The sequence below is a fragment of the Coptis chinensis genome, chromosome 8 (genome assembly GCF_015680905.1).
Source record: "Coptis chinensis isolate HL-2020 chromosome 8, ASM1568090v1, whole genome shotgun sequence".
NCBI classification, from domain to species: Eukaryota; Viridiplantae; Streptophyta; class Magnoliopsida; order Ranunculales; family Ranunculaceae; genus Coptis; species Coptis chinensis.
In genome coordinates, this window is record NC_141463.1 from 957,860 (window position 1) to 975,025 (window position 17,166).

Consider the following 17,166-nt stretch of genomic DNA (forward strand, 5'->3'; position numbering starts at 1 on the left):
AAACTCTAAGAGATAAAGACTCATCCTCAAACTCTAAAGAGATAAAGACTCATCATCCTCATCCTCAAACTCTAAAGAGATAAAGACTCATCATCCTCATCCTCAAACTCTATTGGTGAAACCGACTAGACACCGAAACTAGTATTTTTAGAAATACTCCTAGAGATTCCAACATCCCAGTGATAGGATCGGCCAAGTTAGAGATAATGAAGTCCCTAATCCCGGTGTCCCAGACCTTGCAAAACTGGAGAGGCGGTTGGGAGCTCAATGGCTTCAGTTCAAGTCCGGGTGCCCCGGCCCTTTGATCCTTCATTCGGTTCTCCTTCCAGTCGGTGACATAGGTGGCAACCCTTCAAATTTTTGGTTCTCAATGATTCCCACACCGATACTTATAGTGGTTTATAACGATGGTGCTTTGTGGCGAATTAAGGTACTGTACCCACTCCTCAAGTGGAAGTGGTGAACTACGCTCAAGAGTGGTGTCTTGTCGAGAGCATCTAGTCGCACAATAGACTTGTGCCTCTCTCGGGCTCTGTAGCCTACAAGTGTACCCTACCATAACTCCCCGCTTGAAGGAGGTAGGCTTAACCCCCGAAGGTCCAAAGCTGTGGCAAACGGTCCGAATCTCCCTATTGTTTTTGAAGATGAAAATTTTGCAACCAAGGACCGGAGAGAATGACGACTGGGTAACCCAAGTTAATTTTCTTCGGCTATTAGCGATGGGGAAATGGGAAGTAGAAGAATTCATCGACATCCATAAACGCCACCCATTTGCATTCACGCCTTGCCTTCAAGATGCAATGCAAAACCCCGCTTCTTGGCTTTTGATCCATGGTCATACATGTCCGCTAACATTGAACTTTTCTTGATTGAGCTCTTCAATTACTTTCTCTATGCCATCGTTACTATTATTATCATAGATGAACCAACGCCCACGCCAAGCCGGGCATGATATACTATCCATTCACGTAAAGAGGTGGCCTGATTCCACAACATGGTACACGCACAAAGCTCATACTTGTTCTTGGCTTGTTCTTCGAATGGATTATCATTGCAATAGAAGGGATTGCGGGATCATACCTAATGGCTTCACCTCGACCTCTACTTCCAACAACATCCCCGACTAGGATGGGAAGCAATCGATAGAGACTCCAAGTCCATGAGCCATGGTAGGGTATTTTTAAGGCTAAGAGGCAATGAACACCTAATAATTTCTGCAAGCGATAAAGAACAACATTAGTGTTAAGTGCATATTTTCCACTCTTTTCTGAACCATTCCAAACGAAGTGGCAGCTAAATTGCGCAGGATCAGATACTCGATTTGGCTAGGCAGGATGAAGAAAGCAAGTCGATGAAATTAGGATTTTGCGTTTTCTTTTCTTAATTTTCTTTTTTGTAATTTTGGATTCGGTGATTAAATTGGGATTTGGAGAGGTTATAGAAAATTAAGAATATATTAGGGAAAAAATTTAGTTTCCTTCTATGGCTTTATTTTTTGCATATTGGTACAGAATTTGATTGGGTAAACCAAATCAATTGGTGTAAATTTTCTATGGTAGGATTATAGCTTCAAAAGTGGGTTGAGTCCATAATGGTCAAGGTATGTGCATAAAGTTTTATACGGATAGTAATCCTGTATCACATAAATTACCTCAATGTACAGAGTACCTTGAATGAACAACCACTCAAGAGTTTGCAATTCTACTACATACCAGCAGAACAATATCAAAACAAAAAAAAACGGTTCACTAAGTCTGACAGGTCTAATAGAGGTAAATGAATATTCTAAGAGAGAAAAAGGACAGGAAACATTACACTATAATCACCATAAGCTAGAAAATAATTTAACTGACTGAAACACACAAACTTGCAAAGTATCAAGACATATTACAATTTAAAAAAAATGCTCTCCAAAAACAAAAAAAACTAACACCAACTTTCTAAAACTAACAAAACAGCAGTTGGTATTTCTTAACAATATCCACAACTAGCTCAGCAGCCAGCATATGTCCTTCAGCCTTGGACTTTGTTATCCATTTATGTGTTTGCAACAACCACACATTTGTCTTCCCAATCCATACTTTAACATACTACTCCTGATGCAGGTTTACTACTAAACCTGTCAAATCAAACATATTATTCAATTCAGCCAAAATAGACATTAGGAGAAAGAGGAAGAAACGGCAAGTAGGTGATATAAGGGGAATAACCTAAGAACGTGGTTTGGAGGGTTTATACAACAACACGCACACACACAGAGAAATTGCAAGGGGAAAGAAAGCCTATCACTAATCCAATTTGTAACACGAACATTTTAGGATTGTATGGACCTAGATGTGACCACCAGCGGGTGTGTATGGTACATGTGTATGCATCACTAAGAATGTGAAGTGACTCCATACAGATCCTCACACACTACAAATAGGAAGGGCACAAGGAATAAATAAGCAAAAGACATGTTAACTACTTATGTTCAATTGCCAAAACACTTAACCAATTTCCCTGTTGGAAGTGGGAATGGATCAATAATCCCTTCCAATTGCCTAAAGCCATGTCATCGATATACAATGCCCTTCTCTAATGCATTTGTAAGCAAATCCAACTATCACACCTACCCCAGGGCATGACAACTCAGTTAAACAACAAACAAAAATAAATAACCTTCGGCTAATCAAGATCATGCACACATATCAGAACACCACCCAAGGATAACTTGAAGAACTACTCTAACCATCTTCAAGAAGTTAATCAAAACAAGTATCTAAAATATAAAACAAGGGACCAATGCAAGAAAACGTTGCCTAGAAGATGACCTAGAAAATACTTAGGTAAACTGACAAACACAACCAAAGCTTGAAAAAAAATAACATTGCTCAAGCAAGAAGACATAATCAAAACAATAAAAAAATAAGACCTCAATTGTAGTAACAACAACCTTAATTCCGCAAGAGAAAAAACTGCAATCATATAAGGTCTACAATTAAAGAGGAAATTGGTATATGGGAAAAGAAGTCAAGATGGGACACAAGAGCAGAATGTAGAACAATTGGGATGTTGGATGTGTAAAATAGCTTAACTGAAAATCCCAAGGGTTTTAAAGGTAGAATTAAACTCAACACTTTGAAATTAAAAAAAAAATAACCTAGAGAATGCTTTGTTAGACAACCTGAGACAATACTTAGTAAACATATTAAATAGTACTGAAGCATGTTCAACAAAACTTCACTGAAACCAAAACCGTCCCCCTACACTAAATCACATGTATGAAATTATATGTTCAAGGATAAGTAGACTAATACATACATACCATAGAGACTAAGCACTAAATCAGCATGTATGAAATAATACGTTCTAGGATAAGTAGACATAGACTCACACCTCAAGGGGTGAAACATTTGCAATTAATCAACAAAATAATTAACACTTGAATATAAATTTCATTCCAATTAATCCACGTTCTTAGCCAAGGTATTGACCTTAGCTTCAGTAGGTACGACATTCATGAACCAAAAATGCTCATAGGATATAACAACTGTGAATACTCTATTTATCCACGACTTCATATCTTCCCTTAACAATTTATAACAGTGTCCCATGCCTTACATGGCGTTGCGAATAACCTCCACAGGAAGCATAATACAATGGATTCCAACACATTCAAAGAATATAAAAAACCTAACTGATGAAAACATTCAAAGAATATAAGATAAATGGGAAAGCTCAGCCACTTGATCTATCACTGTTTTTCCAACAAAAAAAAAACAAAACTACTTTAGCAGTTAATTCATCGCCAATAATAGGCGATGTTGCTTTCTTAGGATAATTGGGATAATTGTTGTAACAAAGAAAAAATAGTAATGAGAATAATTTGATTCACAAAAATCAAAACACAAGGATTGATATAGACATTTTCAAAGGAAAAAAAAATTGTATCCAACTCATTCAAAAAAAAAAAAAAAAAAAAAATAAAAATCAAACACAAACAGACCAACAAAGTAAGCAAAATATATTGATTATTGATTAATCATCACTGCAATATAGTTTCATTGCAATATAAATATTACAAAAATAGTCATTATACAATTACTAGACTATGAAGTCAAAAACTAACATAAAGATGAAAAAAAAAATCATAACTACCAAAATATACAAGTCTGCCAGAAGAAGTTTAGAGCAAAATCAAACCATACAAGTTCCTATTTAACCCCCAACTTAAGACATACAAGAGACGAACGACACCAAAATAAAAGCATCCAAAATCACCATCAAAAGATTCGTACCACAGAGCATCCAAAATCTGTTCAGCTGAAAAATAAAATAAAAAAATAAATACACCAAAAGATATTAATTATACTATAAACAAAGTAAAAAAATTATATGATAAAAAACAATTACCCATCAACAACTTTTATTGCTAAATTCTTCTTGGTCTTTTTTTAGTATTCACATTCCGACCACTTGAACTTCCTTCATCATAAAGCTCTTGAATGCTCTTTGTTTTAAGATGAGGACAAACAACCTCTTCATCAGATTCATCCAAATTAATATACTTCGTAAGAACTTCAACCAAAAATTCCATACAGTTTAAGAAAGTTAATCCTTCAAAGTTTTTCTTATAATACTCGAGTAAATTACCCACTTCATTATTTACCCAGAACATCTTTATACCATACAAATGAACACGAACACTTCAAAAAATAGAAAAAATAAAAAAATAAAAAAAAAATAATAATAACATTATAAGTAATTAAATTATATATATATATATATATATATATATATATATATATATATATATATATATATATATATATATATATATATATAAAATAAATAAAAAAAAACTTACTCATCTAATAGGCATCTCATCCTGAGAACCGACTTTTGAGTTTCACTATTTGCATAAAAATTACATACACCACCATGTATACAACACCTCTTCTGCTTGATTTTTTTAATCAGATATTCAAGAAAACCAAAACAAGAATGCAGTCATAATTATATTGAACAAACGTTTCTACTAACCATTTGTCTTTTGGAGAACCAAAATAATTACGAAATTTACATGAACAATCTCTACAAAACATAAAAAAAAAATAGACAAAGAAATTAGTAATCATTAAAAAAAAAAAAAAAAAAACATTTCAACATAAAAATAAACAGATACTAATACAAAAATAACTCAACTTACTCTTCCATTTTGATAAAATTCCAAGATAACCTGGAAAAAAAAAATAGTGCATTAATCAATGACTTCCTTATTTGATGGATCATATACTTAAATTTGAAAACTCATCCTAGCAAGGTCTTGCCATGATAATAATTAGTAATAAGAGTTGGTGAGGATACACTCAAAAATGAAATTACTACCAGAGATCCAAGCAAATTGTCTAACTATGGATAGTTCATGTGTATTCAGAGAGCACATCACCCCAATATGCCTTTTGGTATAATAAGAAATTGCAAAAGGTGCTTTATGAAAACGTAGTACTCAAATAGGCAGCAATAGAAGACGCACGCATGATTTCTCCTTATGTCTTCTTTATCCCAACATAAACTCACCACTACACAAAAATTAAACAATGATAACTCTACAAGGGCGATTCTTCTCCACCGGTAAAAAAACAACAATAATTTGTCCATTTTGTGGAGGATGGAAATCCCAGAAAATTGTCTAACTATAGTTAGTTCATGTGTATTAATAGAACCCATCACCCAAATACAGTTATACATACAGACATATAGTCATGCATACATACTTAATAAAAAACAACCGAGAATCAAAACAAAAATTTGAAAGGGATAAGAAATCTAAAAGAATGCCTAGCGTTCCCATTGTTTGTGGAATCCTAGAGTGCTAGCTAACTGATCACACAGATACCAAGTAAGTATCGGTAATGTACTACAAAATTATCACAATTGTTAGTATGATTGCCGACTATCAAAATGAGTTAAGAAATTGTCCAGTTCCAACAAAAATGTTAAGTTAAACACATGAATCCAAAGAGACAAAGATTCAAATATTTTATCAAGGTACAATAAAATCAAATAGAGTACCCAAATGAAAGTCTAAACAAAAATTACATCAAATAGTTGCTAACTAAATTAATTAATTAGCATCAACTAAGTACCATTATAAAAATTGGAGAGTTGGGTGAGTATTTTTTTAAAAAAAATAAACAAAATAAAATTACCTCAAATTAATATGTAAAAACAAAATAACATAGCACAAGCTCAAGTCAACGTTGGAGAAGATAAAATTGATTAAAATCTTACCACGAGAAATATGTTCACACCTGTCAAGTTTCTGTCGAATGAATCAAACAAATGGTAAAAACCTCACCACGTGTTTATTATAACAAAACATGGGCTTTTGGCTTAACAACAATAATTTGTCCATTTTGTGGAGGATGGAAATCCCAGAAAACTGTCTATGGTTAGTTCATGTGTATTAATAGAACCCATCACCCAAATACAGTTATACATATAGACATACAGTCATGCATACATACTTAATAAAAAACAACCGAGAATCAAAACAAAAATTTGAAAGGGATAAGAGATCTAAAAGAATGCCTAGCGTTCCCATTGTTTGTGGAATCCTAGAATGCTAGCTAACTAATCACACAGATACCAAGTAAGTATCGGTAATGTACTACAAAATGATCACAATTGTTAGTATGATTGCCGACTATCAAAATGAGTTAAGAAATTGTCCAGTTCCAACAAAAACATTAAGTTAAACACATGAATCCAACGAGACAAAGATTCAAATATTTTATCAAGGTACAATAAAATCAAATAGAGGAGCCAAATGAAAGTCTAAACAAAAATTACATCAAATAGTTGCTAACTAAATTAATTAATTAGCATCAACTAAGTACCGTTATAAAAATTGGAGAGTTGGGTGAGTAATTTAAAAAAAAAATAAACAAAAAAAAAATTACCTCAAATTAATATGTAAAAACAAAATAACACAGCACAAGTTCAAGTCAATGTTAGAGAAGATAAAATTGATTAAAATCTTACCACGAGAAATATGTTCACACCTATTAAGTTTCTGTCGAATGAATCAAACAAATGGTAAAAACCTCGCCATGTGTTTATTATAACAAAACATGGGCTTTTGGCTTAACAACAAGCCTAGAAATATAACAGGTCCAAATCATAGGATGTTTTGCCTATGAATTAAAGTATAAAATAGGAAAACAAAATTGGTTATTTGTCAAAATATAATCAATTAAAAAGAGTCAATAGTTAAATTTGGAGTTCAATGACTTTTCCAATTTCAATTTGTGCATAAAATTAAAATAGATTATACTTTTAAATTTTAGGATTTGTCAATGCTTTGGTCATAAATCAAATTAATTATGTTTGTTGAACTATATTTTTCTTTTATAATTATATATTATTATGCGTAAACACCCTTTCTACAAACCGGTTGTTCTACAATGAAATAAAATCTGAGACACATTGAATATTTTAAAAAAAAAATGTTTTGTTCAAAACTGAGATCATTAAAATATTGATGTCACATTCTTTCTTCCTAACATGACCTTCAGTTATCAAGCCAGAAACATATTGAACAAGTAAAATGGATTCTACTTCTAAATTATAGGATTTGTCAATGGTTCAGTCATATATCAAATAAATTATGTTTGTTGAGCTATTTTTCCTTTAATTAATATTATAGCCCATGGTTGTAGAATTTGTGTTTTTATAAAAAAAACAAAAAAAAACATTATAATATTCTATAGTTAAAACTTAATATTTAATTCAATTGCATGACAACAGTCGATGTTGATATTTAAGATATAAACATGAAAATGTTATATCTCATCCACAATACAACCGGTTGTTCAACCAAATTTATTGACTTTTCATGTGATATTTTTACATTTAACCAAATGAACTTGGAGGAGTCCTATTACCAGACGCGCATGATTTCTAATTTTGTATAAAGCACAAACATGAGGGACTCATAAATACATGATTGAGAATGTTCTATAATAAGTATTGTGCTAATTGTCATTGACACAAGAATTCATAAGGCAAGGTCACTCATTTTGACATACACGAGTACACATCATCACTCTCTAACCACTCTCTGTTTTCCATAATTTGCATTTACCAGTGGTTTGGTCATAAATCAAATTAATTATGTTTGTTGAGCTATTTTTTCTTTTATTAATACTATGTTGTAGTATTAGTGTTGACATCAAAATTTGAAACACTACAATATTCTATAGTTAAAACTTTTTGACACATAATAGTTCATGAAAATGGTCTCTATTCGTTAAAAACGCCTGGGATCACCTAACCAACAAACCTAAACGCCGCCCTTAAGAGATTCCTAAGATGGGTCTGTTATTAAGTTTGTAATTCATAATGTATACCATGTGAATTGCTTCTGCAATTATAGATATGCTACTTCAATACATTAGTTCCTCCATAAATGATAGAGACCACTACTTTCAGTGTTTATTTATAATTGCATCACTTGTTTTCTAAAGCAACTTAAAAAGTTCATGCTATGAAAGGAAATGTCTAGCGCCTATCCTCATCTCTCACAGCATAATTGACAACCATGGGTTAATAGAACATTAGCCCAACTTGATTACTATAGGAGAGGAGGGCATGAGGACATCCGTTTTTATAGTTTTTCTGATAAATGTAATAGCAAACAGTAGAATATAGATTTCGTTGCACAAGATAGGAAGCATGAAGATTCTCAAGGAGGTTTTCAGCGCTGATACCATGGTGTGAGATAGGCTTATCAAACTTTTCTTTGTTATTGTACCTCTCACTATTTTCTGATAAATGTAATAGCAAACAGTAGAATATGGATTTCGTTGCACAACTGCACAAGATAGGAAGCATGAAGATTCTCAAAGAGGTTTTCAGCACTGATACCATGGTGTAAGATAGGCTTATCAAACTTTTCTTTGTTATTGTACCTCTCACTATTTAAATGCAAAAACTTTCTATGTTTGTGATGTATACGACAAAATTAAAATATCCTTTCATGGTATTTAATTTTAGTTTTTATTTCTCCCTTTATCATATTAAGCTTTCCATGCAAGTAATCAGGATTAATAACTTGACAATTTGCATGTTGGTGTTAATAACCTTGCAGATTAAGGAAACATGCAAACTCTGTTCTTCCATGCAGATGGATGAGATTCAGACCAAGAGGTTAGGTGTAAGCTTAACCTCTCTGAATCAGGGGCGGACCTAGGAGAGGGCTGGACCAGGCTTCAGCCCGGGGTCCTTTTGCTACAAAACAAAAAATACTATACTACCTAAACTACCTAAAGCCCAACTGCCCAAGGCAAAAAAGTCTGCCCACATACTTAGAGCATCTCTAGGTGGTAGTATCACTTCTAAATTTGCTTCCAAAACTCGGAATTTTGCGAAAAACCAACTCTAGGTGGAAGCAAATCTGGTAGTATCACCTGTTTAGCCGCATCCTTGGATGCAAATTTTCGATTTCGGATGTGGATGCAGTGCTACAATGGTAATGTCGCGCACCATTCCAAATGTCACGTGGGGTTTTTTTTTTTTTTTTTTTTAACTTTTTCAATTTAGCACGACATTCGCGCGATTGGGAATGTCACGTGGGGTTTTTTTTTTTTACTTTTTTCAATTTGAGACGACATTGGGAGTGTCGCACGACAGTACCAATGACGCGCGGGGTGAAATTTGCGGCCACCTAGAATTGGTCAGATTTTGAGAAAAGTTTTGTCAAATTTCGGAGGCAACTACCACCACCTAGAGATGCTCTTAGAACTTGGGCTTGAAGGATTACACAATGACATGGCTATTATCTTTTAGGCTTTTAGCCCGGAGAGAGTTGAAGTCCTGGGTCCGCCCCTGCTCTGAATGACTCTCAAACTGATGCTGTCCTTAGCTGTATTTCCATAATGAAGTGCGAACACAGATCTACTGTAAAATTTGTCAGGGGTCCTCCTGGGACTGGGAAAACAAAAACTGTGAGTACATTGCTCTGCGCCCTCCTCAGAATGAACTACAATATAGTTGCATGTGCCCCAACAAATGTAGCAATTGATGAACTATCTACACGAGTGCTGAAGCTGGTAAAAGAGCCTTATCAGTTGGACCCTGGAATGAGAAATTCACTTTATTCTTTAAGAGATCTGCTCTTATTTGGAAATAATGAATATTTGCAACTGGATGGGGATCTTAAGGAGATTATTTTGGATTATCGTGTGGATAAACTTGAGTTTCTTGATAGAAATAGTTGGAAGTATTACTTCATGAATTTGATAGATGTTCTTGAAAATTGTGTTTCACAGTATGATATTTTTATATAGAATGCGTCAAAAAGAGAAAGTGAAGCCGTGAAAGAAAGTGGAAGTGGAAGGTGTTCAGGTCATTCATTTCTCAAGTTCATAAGAGAACGCTACACTGATGCTGCGCGCATTACCACTGAAAAGGTACGGTGTATCACTACTTTAGGCACCTGTCTGACTGCAGATTTCTTATTACAGTATAATTACAAAAACATGAGCATTCTTCTCGGTTTGCTTGATTCTTTTGAATGTGTGTTATCTCGAGATGACGTGGTTGAGGAAGAACTAAAGGAACTCTTTGCAGAAGAAGTTCTAAATAAGAATGCATCACTTTCCTCCAGGGGTCTATCTGGGAATGAAACAGTGAAGTGCCATAGTTTAGACCGTTTTTATAAGATCAGATGTGAATCCCTCATTCTTCTAACATCGCTTTCTAATGATCTCAACCTTCCCGGACATATGGATATTTGTGCTGAATTTGGAAGCAAGCCACGAGAGTTTTTTAGGGTAGACCAAATGACTGCTTAATAAGTAACACAAAATGCTATTTATGAACTTGGCTGAATTCTTGAAGAGGTAAAAAAAAAAATGACAGGAAAGAGTAGTGAAAGTTTTAGACACATACAAGGCTATTATCAAAGTACCGAAAGGTATAAACTAGAAAGAAAGTCGGTTGTTAAAACAAAATCGTCTTTCATTATTCAGTGGCTCAGCTCACTCCAGGTTATGGCGGATATATTAGCTACAACCAAGTTGCTTCTCCTTCCAAATCACACTGTAAGTGTGTTCGTTATCAATTCATGCTTTGCCACTGCCATTATCTTTTACTGAAGTCGAGTTTTATAATATAATAACAATATTTTGCAGGAATTGACGGCATTTAAAAGGAGTCTCTGCAGCCATACTTTTAGTGATAGTAGTGTAGGAAACGGAGAGAATGGCATACAATGAGATAACCAATAAAGTTGAGAAAAAGAATTTGAGAATCAAAAGAAGAAAAGCATGATGATTCATTATAAGGTTAAAAACTTACTATTTATGAAAATTACTCACTATTGAAACTATTCTTTTCAATTTAAATTTAGTCTACCAAATTACCAAATGGAACTATGTCATACTCAATTAGCAGATAATATAATATTTTTAGATTATGCCAATCTGTTTGTTTCTGTATCCACTTACTTACATATTATTATTATCCTAAGACTACTTGGAATGTGAATTACATTCAAATCTTGCATATAATGAATTAGCTATATAGAAAGGATAGTACTCCACGAAGACATAGAAGACATACATATGGGTAAAAATTAAAAGTCAAAACACTTACTCGGCAAAATCAAATTCTCAATCCCGGCCACTTGATGTAGAAGTAATAAGGAATCCAGAAGTTCATGCCTGAAACGAATGAACTTGAAAACAGACGGACATTAACCCAAATGTATATGATTATACTAAGACCTATTCTAGAGTACCACTAGATTTTGAACCTGAGGGTATATACCCGGAGATCTTATAAATATTTTGCCTACTAAAACAGTTGGTCAGAGATGGTTGTCACATTGCTTGGAAATGACATATTTGTGACTTGCATTGTTTTGAAAGATGGTCTGCCGCATCATAATTACCACACTATGTCATCTTTCTTTAGGGTTGTCTCCAATGGGGAACATAAAATTACACCTTCCATTTGATATGGATCTTACTTCCTATCTTCATGTAATGCTATTAGGATTTTACACCTCTAAACTTTATATATAGTATTGTATAGCTTATAAATATCCACACTATATATACTTTGTCTCGGGTAAAAAAAATAGATTTTAAATTCGACGTCACTCCAAGTGACATCCCTTTTAATTTAAACCGAAAGGACGTCCGAAGTTAAAAAAATTACTTTAGAATTAGAAAGGACGCATCCAAGTGAACGTCCAAAAAATTATTTCATTGATTTGATTTGTTTTGTGCATAAGTTTTTTATTAACTAATATATTTTAGATACAAGTCTCTATTAGATATATAATACTTACTATTATCAAAATAACATATAGAACCCCACGATAGATCATTTTTTTACATATTTGGAATGAAAATTTCCACTCTATAAGGTTTACACCCCCCATTGGAGATGGCCTGAACATGAGTTGTAGTCTGCCTTAAGAAACAAAACATAAAAAGTTTAGAGCAGGCCTATTCCATTTGATATGGATCTTACTTCCTATCTTCATGTAATCTCTATGGGATAGAATCCTAGTCACTTATCAAACTACTTATATGTAACTTTGTCACCCCTTATTAGACTATAAGTATGTGTAATAATGTTTACTGTTGTGTAGATTTAGAAGGCCCATTTTTCATTGATTGAAAAAAAAATAAAAAATAGACGATATTTTAATTTTTTAAATACAGTGAAACAAGACCAAAAAAACTAGATGTTGTTTTAGCTAAAATTCCCAGCAAGAAAAAAAAGCATGTCCCTCTCATCAACCGATTCTCCTCTAATAAAAATAGCTTCGGCCAATTTCTTCCCTCCCTTTTGTCTATCCACAACAACTATTTGTAAACCTCTACTTTTTTCCGATGCCACGTCATCAAATTCATTATCTATTAATCCCGAATTAAAAGGTATGTCTACTAGATCAGCTGCGTTCCCTTCTTCTATGAAGATTGCCGGCCTTCATTCTAATGCTAATGGTGGCCCTGCATTTGTTGGGCAAGTTTTTAGTATGTGTGATATTTCTGGTACTGGTCTTATGTCTGTTTCTTCCCATTTCGATATCCCATTCCTTTCCAAGAGGTAATTATTATTATTATTATTATTATTATTATTATGTTTATACAATCGAAATGCATAAACTAGTCAATTGTTTTCTTTTGTGTGTAGAACACCTGAGTGGATGAAAAACATGTTTTCAGTATTCACCAAGAGTGCTAGTAACGGTCCCGTGTTTCGCTTTTTTATGGATCTTGGTGATGCAGGTATTAGCTCATTGTCTATTCTGTATATACTAGTCCAGAAAGTTTGATTGGTAATGAATAAGTTTCATTGGGGAAGTTAAAGGTTTTAGTGAACTGTGTAATTGTACTATACGTTACTAGGAACACTTGGCATTCTAACATGTTATATTATTTTGGTACGGGTAGTATCATATGTCAAACGTCTGAACATTCCAACTGGCGTGGTCGGTGCTTGTCGCCTTGACCTAGCATATGAGCATTTCAAGGTATGACTCGTCTTGATCTAATTTTCTATTTTAGTGAGATCATACGTTCCTACGTTTACTTGAAGATTGATTTTACTGAACTTCTTGGTGTGTTTTTTTGTCTATGCAGGAGAAACCCCATATGTTCAAGTTTGTTCCAAATGAAAAACAGGTAGCACACAGTGCCTGCCTCTTGTGTTGTTTCTCATTTCTATGGAAATACTTAGCAATTAGCTTGTTACTATGCAGGTAAAGGCAGCAAAAAATCCTTAAAAAAATCCCACATAGTGGAAAGAGAAGAGTCGATGGTGTTCCTGTTTTTACTGCTCAAAACTTAGATATTGCAATAGCTACGACTGACGGAATAAAGTGGTACGCTATTTTTACCGTACATTTTATCATTTTAAAGAATGTCTGTAAGATTCTGAAGTTGCTTACTTGTTGTATTGACCATAGTGCTCATACTATATTTGTCATGAAATCTAGAAATCTCTAAGTGTTTTTAAGAAATCACCTTAAAGGCTTAGGTTCGATGATATTAGTCAAATATGCTTGTCCCCTTCGATACTTACTCCTATACCTTTGCGATTTTATGTGCATCCATGGTCCACGTCTACATTTATTGTTGTTATGAAATTTTTATTAAGTTTTTCAATTGTTAGATGTCTTCCCATATCTTGTTCTCACCTTGTGTAGTACTCACATATAACTTCTGAAATACTTTGTTTATTCTTATCTGTTGCATATTTGATCTTATCTTGTGGTGCTTATCTCCCTTAGGTACACGCCATACTTTTTTGACAAAAACATGCTAGACAACATCCTTGAAGAATCTGTTGATCAGCATTTCAATTCGTTAATTCAGACTCGTCACATGCAACGGCGAAGGGATGTGGTTGATGACAACTTAACCTCAGAAGTGGTTGAAGATAATGGGGACAGCCTGTTTGAACCTCCAGAGGTACCAACAACTTTTACAACTAACAATCCTTGTTCAAAAAGCGTTAAAGCGTTCATATATTTACAATTAATTTAATCACATTACCAATCTTACCATGGGCGGTTGGAGCTCCGTTTTTTATTTGAGTGTCCTTTGTTCTGACAGGTTCAAGAAGTTCTTGATGAGATGGGATATCCTGGAGTTCCATTAAGCGTCATATCCAAGGCTGCTGAAGTGCAACTCCTTTATGCCGTTGACAAAGTACTTCTAGGGAACAGATGGTTAAGAAAGGCCACTGGTATTCAACCAAAATTTCCTTATATGGTTGATTCATTTGAGAAAAGGTATACACCTTATATTTTCGTTTTTCGTTTTTTTCTCGCCTTTTGCAATATTTAGGATGACCAATCAACCAAAATTCCAGTGAATAGTGGGTCCTATCCCAATTAGCAAGCAATTTTTATTTGGGGTCCAGCATGCATATGTACGATGAGAAATCAAGTATAGAACCATTATTGTCCACCTTCAATATTGTGGGCATAATCATTTCATTTACTAACTTGGTGTATGTGATTATCCTCTAATTGGTTAGTCGTGTTAAGTTGATAATGATAAGTTCAGTTGAACAAATCATTAGCTAGTGAAATTACCTGACCTTGTGTTCCCATTAATGCGTTCATGCCTAGAGTGACTTTTATAAATATATATATATTTCTGTTCCTGACAGTAGCTTAGATCACTGTCTAGGAAGAAACAAGTGAATGACTTTACCATATCATCTACCTGGCAACCTCCATAGTGAATCTTGATTGAATAATGGGATATAATGGATGTATGTTGACAAGAAGAATGGTCCTTTGGTGTAGGATAATATGAAACACCATTTTTGGTGTAAAAATTGCTATAATAAATGACTAAATTAGCTATTTACTGTTTCTAGTAAAATGATATTTAATATAATTAGTAATCCTGATTTTACTATTTTAGACAAATGAGGGTAGAAATCTTTATGTTTCTGTTCCGTTATAAAGTCGATTTTGGGTAGTTTGCAAGGGAACAAGTATTTCCAGTTGTTGCTTTGAAGGGAAATCTCATTTGCTTTGTTTGATGCTTTGCAGTAGAATGATTAGCTTAGGATCCTCTACAAGTTGGATCAAGTGAGGATTCTCGGGACAACCAAACAAAAAATGGGAAACGACACAGAGTGTTGAGTAGATTTCTTAGGGTTTTTTAACGCGAGAGTTCTACTTCTCAAGAGTGTTCCCGAGAACCAGTTCCAGAATGAACATAAAAATAAAAGACAGATGATTTGCTAATTAAAATTTTCAATATGATTAATTCTTGGGACATGATTTATGTGGTTACATTTAGCTGCGGTTTACAACAAAAAAGAACTTGTAGACAAAGCACCAAAAGAGAAAACTTAATACCTCAATGACCCAAGAATGAAGTCTAACACATTCTTCAATAAGTTGACTTCTAGTGCCTTATCTATGTGATGGTGGGCTGGGCGTTTGTTGAACTGAACACACACAAAAAACATGGGAAATGCTAACTGCCTTTTCCCTCGTACTAGGTTTAATTTTACCTGTTTGCTTGACTATTTATGTAGCTTTTATGTGGATTGTTTTTCCTCGGTGATATATGTTGCCTGGTTGCAGGAGTGCAGCCTCTTTTATGAAGGCTGCTGAATTGACCAACACTGCTGGCTGCAAAGAAGTGGGCTATGATAAAGACGAGTATGTGAATGACTCTGCGGAACGTAGACTACAGGGCAGTACCCAAGGTGGTCAAAAGCAGCAAATTCAGAATGATGATTTTCGACTTCCATTTGGGGACTGGTTGGCTAATTTGCAGTCTTTTCAGCAAAAATCAGACACGCAAATTGAAGCAGATACAAGGTGGCACTGATTCATTGACATATTGTGTATGAATCTTTTATGTACATTAATATATGTTCAAGTGTATGTTGTTTTCATTTCTTGAATTTGGTTATTGTTGTTATTTTCAGTCTGACAGACGCAAGGGATGATTACATCAACCAACAGTTGCCATTGAGTCCTCTTCTTCCAAAGATTACGATGGTTGGAATCTCAACTGGGGAAGCAGGACAGATGAGCAAGGCCAACTTAAAGAAGACCATGGAGGATCTGACGAAGGAACTGGAGCAGCCTAGTGAGAATGGTAGGAGTAGTAGCGGTGGACCTAGAAACAGCAATAGGGATCCTCTCTTTGTAGCGAATGTAGGCATTTAGTACTTCATGATTGGTAGACTGGTTCTACCTTCTACCTTGAGGAGGTAACCACTAAACATTGCCCCCCCTATTCCACATGACTCTTTTCAAGAGGTTGAAAGATTCTCAATCACGGAATTGACGCAAGCAAGCACGTCTTTAGCAAGATGTCTAGCTGATTGTATGCATGGATTGATTGGGAGAAAGGGCATTTGTCGTGGATAGCTCACTAGGTGTATAAATGTCCATCTAGTGTGATACGAGAGGGTCTATAAAGGGTTACAGTACCAATGGGCGGTCAATTGTTGCTTGTACAGAAAACATTTCGCGAAAATACCAATCAAGAATGTACCTTTCTAAGTTCATTTATTATTTTGCCCTATTCCTATTTACCAGTGAAATGACATAATGTTCAGGCAGTTCAGACTTCAGAGTTCAGAGTGAACGTTTTCGTTGTTATTAAATGGGAACGGTTC

General features: G+C 34.4%; 1 protein-coding gene, 1 long non-coding RNA gene and 1 pseudogene across 2 annotated transcripts; 1 reads left to right on the forward strand and 2 right to left on the reverse strand.

Annotated features, from left to right (window-relative positions):
* Nucleotides 1-367: 367 nt before the first annotated feature.
* On the reverse strand, nucleotides 368-4,660 carry LOC147479175 (glycosyltransferase family 92 protein RCOM_0530710-like; annotated as a pseudogene).
* A 288-nt stretch (nucleotides 4,661-4,948) lies between these two features.
* LOC147479176 (uncharacterized) lies at nucleotides 4,949-5,576 on the reverse strand. The gene is made up of 3 exons (XR_015204583.1): nucleotides 5,371-5,576; nucleotides 5,192-5,221; nucleotides 4,949-5,076 (listed from the first exon to the last, which is right to left on the reverse strand). It is a non-coding gene; the product is annotated as an uncharacterized LOC147479176 (long non-coding RNA).
* A 7,119-nt stretch (nucleotides 5,577-12,695) lies between these two features.
* On the forward strand, nucleotides 12,696-17,055 carry LOC147479177 (Tic22-like family protein). Its single transcript, XM_086578184.1, has 9 exons — nucleotides 12,696-13,110; nucleotides 13,198-13,292; nucleotides 13,458-13,537; nucleotides 13,647-13,700; nucleotides 13,776-13,888; nucleotides 14,297-14,477; nucleotides 14,622-14,800; nucleotides 16,118-16,357; nucleotides 16,468-17,055. Exons 1-9 carry the CDS (start codon nucleotides 12,785-12,787, stop codon nucleotides 16,709-16,711), a joined length of 1,512 nt encoding a protein of 503 aa, XP_086434310.1. The 5' UTR covers nucleotides 12,696-12,784; the 3' UTR covers nucleotides 16,712-17,055.
* Nucleotides 17,056-17,166: the final 111 nt, after the last annotated feature.

Bases quoted from the DNA above. Each gene is read 5' to 3' on its own strand.
- LOC147479177 (XM_086578184.1), top strand. From the start codon at position 12,785: ATGTCCCTCTCATCAACCGATTCTCCTCTAATAAAAATAGCTTCGGCC. The intron at 13,889-14,296 runs GTACGCTATTTT...TATCTCCCTTAG, and splicing joins ACGACTGACGGAATAAAGTG to GTACACGCCATACTTTTTTG. The intron at 14,478-14,621 runs GTACCAACAACT...TTGTTCTGACAG, and splicing joins GCCTGTTTGAACCTCCAGAG to GTTCAAGAAGTTCTTGATGA.